At 41.3% G+C, this 7,276-nt stretch overlaps 3 protein-coding genes across 3 annotated transcripts; all 3 read right to left on the minus strand.

Moving 5' to 3' along the window:
- Window positions 1-951: 951 nt before the first annotated feature.
- On the minus strand, window positions 952-1,818 carry TM35_000431070 (uncharacterized protein; the record flags this gene model as incomplete). Its single annotated transcript, XM_029030006.1, has 1 exon — window positions 952-1,818. The coding sequence occupies one exon, from the start codon at window positions 1,816-1,818 to the stop codon at window positions 952-954; it is 867 nt and encodes a 288-aa protein (XP_028878605.1).
- A 679-nt stretch (window positions 1,819-2,497) lies between these two features.
- Window positions 2,498-3,448, minus strand: TM35_000431080 (uncharacterized protein; the record flags this gene model as incomplete). The annotated part of the gene is made up of 1 exon (XM_029030007.1): window positions 2,498-3,448. One exon carries the CDS (start codon window positions 3,446-3,448, stop codon window positions 2,498-2,500), a length of 951 nt encoding a protein of 316 aa, XP_028878606.1.
- Window positions 3,449-4,511: 1,063 nt separating this feature from the next.
- On the minus strand, window positions 4,512-5,540 carry TM35_000431090 (uncharacterized protein; the record flags this gene model as incomplete). Its single annotated transcript, XM_029030008.1, has 1 exon — window positions 4,512-5,540. The coding sequence occupies one exon, from the start codon at window positions 5,538-5,540 to the stop codon at window positions 4,512-4,514; it is 1,029 nt and encodes a 342-aa protein (XP_028878607.1).
- Window positions 5,541-7,276: the final 1,736 nt, after the last annotated feature.

Below are 7,276 nucleotides of genomic sequence, written 5' to 3' on the forward strand. Positions count from 1 at the left end.
AAGAAGAAGCAGAAGCAACAATATCAACAGGAGAAACAGAATTAACAGCCAAATGACGAGTCATTGTTGGTGGAGGACACCCAACACACATAATATCACCTGGCCGCACATTATGGGCACTGTTCAAGATGGTCTCTGCAGAAGTTCCCATGAAACCACCCAAAAAGAGAGAGGAGTGTCATCTTCCACTACACGCAACTTATGTGGCACCACAACAGTAGAGATTGGAATACAAGAAGAAGAACAGGACGGAACGTTATGCATATCTTGCAATAACTTCATACACAGACAACCACCAACACCAGAAGCAGTGGGATTAGTTAACACAGGTCTATCATCCTCGTTATCATTAGCGTCACTCTTCTTGTTGTTATCGTCAGTTGACTTCACAGGTCTAATGGATAAAGTGTGAAAAAAGAAAGAAAAAGAGAAAAAATGAGACACACATAGTGAGTGGATGCAGGGCACAAATACTCACATTGGAAAAGAGAGAGAGAGAGAAACAGCAGAGTAAAGAAACAACAAGGAATTTCCCCCTTGCAATGATATTAATGTGTATCCCTTCATAGAAAAAAAAGAAAACAACACACAATAACCAAATAAGAGAGAGAGAGAGAGAGCCAAACACACACACACAATATACCATGGCTCTAGTTTATGTATATTAAATTACTCCACACACACATCTGTGTGTACTAGCAAGAGATGTATACCGTCAGTGAGCAGAACAGCCCAGTTTTCTGCACACACACACACAACGGGAAAAGCAAGTAATGGAAATTATTAGAAAAAAGAACACACACACAAATAAAAGGAAAAGTAAAGAAATACCAATTAAAAGAAAGCTGGTAAACAGATTATTAATTTCATTCGACCATGGGGTATGTACGCAATTATGATAATGTTAGTATTAACCAGTATTATTATTTGCCCTCAAATGAGACCCACCGTTCAGTACACGGTAGCGGAGACCAAAACAGCCACAATTAGCAGCGATGCTGCAGTGCGTATCCACACAGGATTGATACTGCTGTCAGCATTAGCCTTCTTCTGCACTGTGGAAGCGATGGTGTTAATCTGTGTATCGTTTACGGGAACAGGAGATGGAGTGGTGGTTGGTGCTTCTGTGGTAGTGTTCTCGGGGCTCGGCGGAATAGTGGAAGTGGTTTCTTGTGAGTCTGATGCAGCAGTTGCACCTGCAGCTTCTGGAGATGGCTGGATAGGATTAGAGTCGGCAGGTGTAGTGTTTTCAGATGTGTTGATCGGTGCCTCTTCAGTACCGTGTGTAGCAGGATCAGTCCCGTTATTCTGGCTTTGTGTTTGTTTAACCTCTTGTTCTTCGTCGTGTGTGCCTGCGGTACCTGTTGATGGTAACGTACTTACTCCACTCTGAACAGCAGAAGATACTTCACCTTGTACTGCCGCAGGTCCACGCTCTACTTCACCTGCCTCAGTTCCACGGGAATGATCGGAAGAATCTTGATGTTTGGAGATTCCACCGTCCTTACCAGAACCTTGAGTAAATGGATCGCCTTCGGGTGGCATCTCCTCTGCACTTTCTTCTGATCTCCTTTTGGCGAGTTCTTCATTCTCCACTTCACTACGATGAGAATGCGTTGGGTCATCATTGTTCCTTCTTGTCCCAGTGGGTTGTCCTGTCCTCCCTAAGGACGACTTATATTTATCTGGTGCACCCCAATCCATAAAAGTGGGAGCAAGTGCACCCAATGCGGTTCCCACTCCACTAGCCATAGTAGAGCTGCAGGCGCAGCACAGCACAACGGCCAACACACATATCACACGGCTCATCATCATCATGAAAGAGAGACAAGGGTTTGTTTCACGTAAAAACACTGATCTAGAAAAAGAAAGAGAATCAAAAAGTAAAAAAAGAAAATAACTGAAGTATCAAACACGTTAGGACACACACAAATCTATTACCACAAAAGAAACTCACATCATAAAGTAAATACACACCAGTTAAAGAATGCAATACAGCGCAATAACCTCAGTAAAAGTAAAAACAAAAAAGAAGCCCACACTCACAAATATCTCAAAAAAGGCTGAACCACCCAGCAAAATCATAAGCAAAGAAACAGATATTAACCATTAGCCCAATTTACCCAGTAAACACAAAGAAATACACACCAACCATGGGTGTACGTCTATATATGTGTATATACAAGCAATTATAAATATAAATTCATCTGTTATTATTTCTTTTTTCACACTGCAAAAAAGCAGTTCATCATCATTACAGTGCAAAGCCCAGGCACACACACACAGAGAGAGTCTCCAACAACACACACACAAAATGGAGTAGCAATAATAATTATTATAGGATAAACATTGAGAGCAAAAACACACAAAACACATTAACATTAAGAAACAAAAAAAAAGAAGAAAATTTCCACAGGTGGAAGATTAGTTAGACTGTAGGGATACATGCAAAAAAGAAAAAAGGAAACAAAGGATGACCTGAGTCACACCATTACAATCAGCACACAAGAATACAGGCCAGTGTAACCACAATCAGTAGTGGTACACGCACCCACACAGAACTGTTGATACTGCTGCTGCTGTCTGCATCACCCTTCTTGTTGTTTGTGAGTTCAGGAGGAAGTGTTGTTGTTGTTGTGGTTGAGATAGAGGTTGATTCCTCATTATTTGTTGTAGTTTCATCCCCAGAATTTGCAGTTCCTGCAGATGAGGGGTCGTTCTCATTCGTTGCGGCACTAGAATTTTCACCGCCACCCGTTGTGGTTAAACCGTTAGTAGAAGGTTGTTCTGCTGTTCCATTTGCATTTCCCTCACTTCCTCCAGCATGACCTTCACTTGCAGACGATGCACCACCAATCTCCCCAGTAGTAGGAGATTCAGAAGTAGGACCAGGAGAGGGATCAGCAGCAGCATCTCTACCTGTGGTATCATCAACTGCAGTACCAGATTCACCGGGAGGACCCGGTGGGTCTTGTACATCACTGACCGTCTCAGTCCTTTGTGCTGTAACTTGTGTTGGTTGACTCTCTCCACTACCACTACTACCATGTCCAGGTGCAGAAGATTCACTTGTAGTAGTAGTACGACAATTTTCATTATCACCAACAGCGCCAGCAGAGCATTCAGCTTCACCTTTGGTACCTTGAGGACTTCGTCCATTAGCAGAAGTACTCTGTTCTACATTACCAGCGTGAGCACCGCCACCACCAGGGGCACTGGAAGCATCCGGTTTAGGTCCAAGTGTTGTCTCAGGTTTAACTTTAGCTTCCTTACATTCAGGAGCATCAGAAGTACGAGAAGTACCTTGAGTGCACTTTGTCTCACTATCCGTATCAGGGACTTGGTCGGAAAGATCGGCGGCAGGCACTTCTTCAGCGAGGACGTACACACACGCACATGAGAGCAGGAGAGCGAGGATACACAGCACGTAGCGCATCATCATTACCATTACAAAACTTCTTGTGGTAGTGTTACTTCAATCATTTACACAGAAGAAAACCCAATAATAAAAACAGAAACAAAGTGAATCAATGAAAAAAACACAAGATGAAAACATACACCAAATCAAACATCAATCAACAATTACAGAAGCTCACACACTGAAGAAAGCTGCAACCATAACTCATATAATACCCAAATTAAAGTAAAAACGTACACAGTACCCAGTAACCAAACAGATAATCCCAATTAACCCCTCAAAAGAAAAATAAAAGAAATTAAAGAGTACAACCATCAAAAGAGTAAAGCACAGAAATACATCAAAATGCCTCTTCCTGTAGGACCAAGCACAATTACAAATATACTTATGTGTTCTTTATCTCTTTCTCACCGCACAAAACACTCCAACACACAACAATGCAGGAAAAAGCACACAGCGCCCAAGCAAAGAAAACGCGAACAAAAACACAAATTAAGAAGAGGAGCAACCACACAAAAATAACTCACAGACCACTAAGTATACTGGTGTGTTCAAGTACATAAGAATACAAATTGTATTGACTACTATTTTTTTCTTTGCTCTGCATAAAGCAGACTACCACAGCCGTGCAAGGAAAAGCACACAAAGACCCAGCAAAATCAACAAGCAAACAAAGAATCATGTATTAATCATTAGCCCAATTTACCCAGTAAACACAGAAATACAACAACTATGTGTATAAGTTCATATATGTGTGTCTATACGCAATTATAAATATAAATTTATCGGTTAATATTATTTTCTTTTTTCCCACTGCAAAAAAAACAATTCATCATCATTATTACAGTGCAAGCCCAGGTGCACACACAGAGAGAGTCTCCAAGAACAGACACACACACAAAATGGAGTAGCAATAATAATTATAGGATAAACACAGAGAGCAAAAACACACAAAACACACATTAACATTAAGAAACAAAAAAAAAAAGATAATCCCAACAGGTGGAAGATTAGTTAGACTGTAGGGATGCATGCAAAAAGAAAAGAAAAGAAAACAAAGGATGACCTGAGTCACACCACCACCACCACACAATCAGCACACAAGAATAAAGGCCAGTGTAACCACAATCAGTAATGATACACGCACCCACACAGAACTCATACTGCTGCTGTCTGCATCACCCTTATTGTTGTTTGCAGGCTCAGGAGGAAGTGTTGTGGTTGTTGTTGTGGTTGAAGTGGTGGTGTCTGCAGTTTCCACATGTTGTTGGTTGCTTGATGACTCACTCTCAGCAGGTGTAGTGCCGCTCTCGTCTTTTGGAGTATCAGAACCATCATCACTCACTGTGGCCGAAGTGTTAGGAGAGTCAACAGAAGGTTGTGTTTCTGTAGTTACACGGTTATCTCCATTTTCACCTTCAGGTGGTGTATTGTTGCCCTTGTTTCCAGTTTGGCCATCACCCGAAGGCTCAACAGAACTTTCCCCAGAAAGCTTAGCAGGAGGAGTAGGACCAGGAGCAGAAGGTTCAGAAGAAGAAGAAGCAACAACACCAGATCCAGGAAAACCAGCCGCAGCTTCTCCTGGGTTACCAGAAGCACCAATTGGACCTGGTGTACCATTTTCCTGACCTTCTTCTCTACGAGTACTTGTACTTAGAGCCGGTTCCTGCTGTGGTTGTGTACAATGTGTATCACCAGATCCACCACGACAACTCTCTTCAGTGATAGGACCATTGGTAATGCAACCATCCGTACCCGAAGGTTCCGCACAATTAGGAGAACCTAGAGTTTCATCACGGGTAGTATTACACGGAGGGTTAGTGGTACCTTGAGGACAAGCTCCAGCTCCAGTTACTTGTGCGTTTTCAGGTACTTTCTTACATAAACCATTCTCTACAGAAGAATCACCATGACAATGATTATCGCCTTCACCAGTACAACCAGTAGTAGCTTCAGTGCACTGAGCAACAGGAGTACCTTGAAGAAGAACCTTTGTCTCACTCTCCGTATCAGGGACTTGGTCGGAAAGATCGGCGGCAGGCACTTCTTCAGCGAGGACGTGCACACACGCACAGGAGAGCAGGAGAGAGAGGATACACAGCACGTAGCGCATCATTACCATTGCTCTTCGTTTTCTTGTTGTCTTTCTTGTCACTTGAGGTTGCAGATCTATGCAAGGAGTGCGGAAAAAAGAGAAAAAATGAGAAAAAAAGAGACACACATAGTGAGGGGATGCAGGACACAAATACTCACAATGGAAAAGAGAGAATCAACTGCACAGTAAATCAACAAAAAAAAAGGATTATCCCCCTTGCATGATAATAATATGCACCCATTAAAAGAAAAAAAAAACAACACATTACCCAAATAAGAGAGAGAGCCAAATACACACACACAATACCCCATGGCTCTATTTTGTATATTAAATTACTGCACACACACACACACACAAAAGTAAAGAAAATCCTAATTAAAAGATAATGCTGGTAAACAGATTATTAGTTTTTTCACCCATGGGGGATGTAAGCAATTATGATTATGTTAGTTTAATCATTATTATTATTTGTCCTCAAATTAGTCCAGCTGTTCAGTACACGGTAACGGAGAACAACACAGCCACAATCAGTAGCGGCACACGTACCCACACAGGATTGACACTGCTGTCATCATTAGCCTTGTTCTGTACGGTGGAAGCAGTGCTGTTGGTAATCTCTGAATTGGGTACAGGTGAAGGAGTTGGTGTTGGTGCTTGAATGACAGTTTTCTCGGAGCACAGCGGAGTAATTGGTATTGATTCCTTTTGAACCTTTTGTAGTATTTTAAGGTTGAGCTATATGCATTACGGTAGTGGGAATCAACACCTTTATTTGATTCTGTGCCTGTAGTTGTGGATGTTGTTGTTTCTGCCGCTAAAACAGCTGACAGTAACACTTTCGTTGCACCTTCCCTTCATGCGGGTACACTTCCAGTACTTATTGCAATATCTGGTTTACTGTCCACTGTAGACTTACATCTCTCCCCTCGAGTGGTAGAATGATTTACACTTATTGACGTTACTACGAATTTAGTTGGGTGGCTTTAGATGAGGCAGTCTCAGAAACATTTTGTGATATTTCCTTTCCTGTACTCACACCGCTCGAAAACATTTTTTTCTACCATCATTCTGAGATGTTGTTAATACACTACTGATATGATCAGACACTTCACTTCTCTTGCAACTCCACCCACTTTTTTTCACTTCTAACGGATTGGCTGTGTGGTCGTTACATCTATGAACGTAAAGGGAATCACAATCCCATGTATTATAAAGAAACTATTTTACCTTTTTTTTTCTTTTTTTTCCAATTCGATCAGATGCAAAAATAATACTTTTCTAAACATATTTATTCCATAGCTGGTGTTGAAGTTCATTCTTCATATATTTCTGTATTGAGTCTGCTGTACATACACCAAACTTTGTATCGCAATTTGTCATATTCCACTACGAATTTAAATTCATCCATATACATTTCCCTTCACTCGTAACTAGTTATGAATAAAATCTTAAAATCTCAGCAGCTTTGCCATTAACACTGTGCTGTTACCCCTATCAAATTTACTTATTTTGTATGTTTTCCAATAGCAGCAAATAAAATGTTCGTATATTTCAATAAAAAAGTAATAATTTTTTCCCTACCCATTTTTCCCACGGCCATGTTGACGTTCCATATTCTGATTTAGTATTCGTTCCAGTACTCTTGTTTTCTCGTCCAATACCATCTCAGCAGCCTTTCTCTCCCTTACGGCCTCCTCATGACGTTTGACGGCGGCCTCATATTTGGCCAGCAATTCCGCCTCCTTCGCCTTATCATCCATGGT

The sequence above is a fragment of the Trypanosoma theileri genome (assembly GCF_002087225.1).
Source record: "Trypanosoma theileri isolate Edinburgh chromosome Unknown TM35_Tth_43_V1, whole genome shotgun sequence".
In the NCBI taxonomy this organism is placed as follows: Eukaryota; Euglenozoa; class Kinetoplastea; order Trypanosomatida; family Trypanosomatidae; genus Trypanosoma; species Trypanosoma theileri.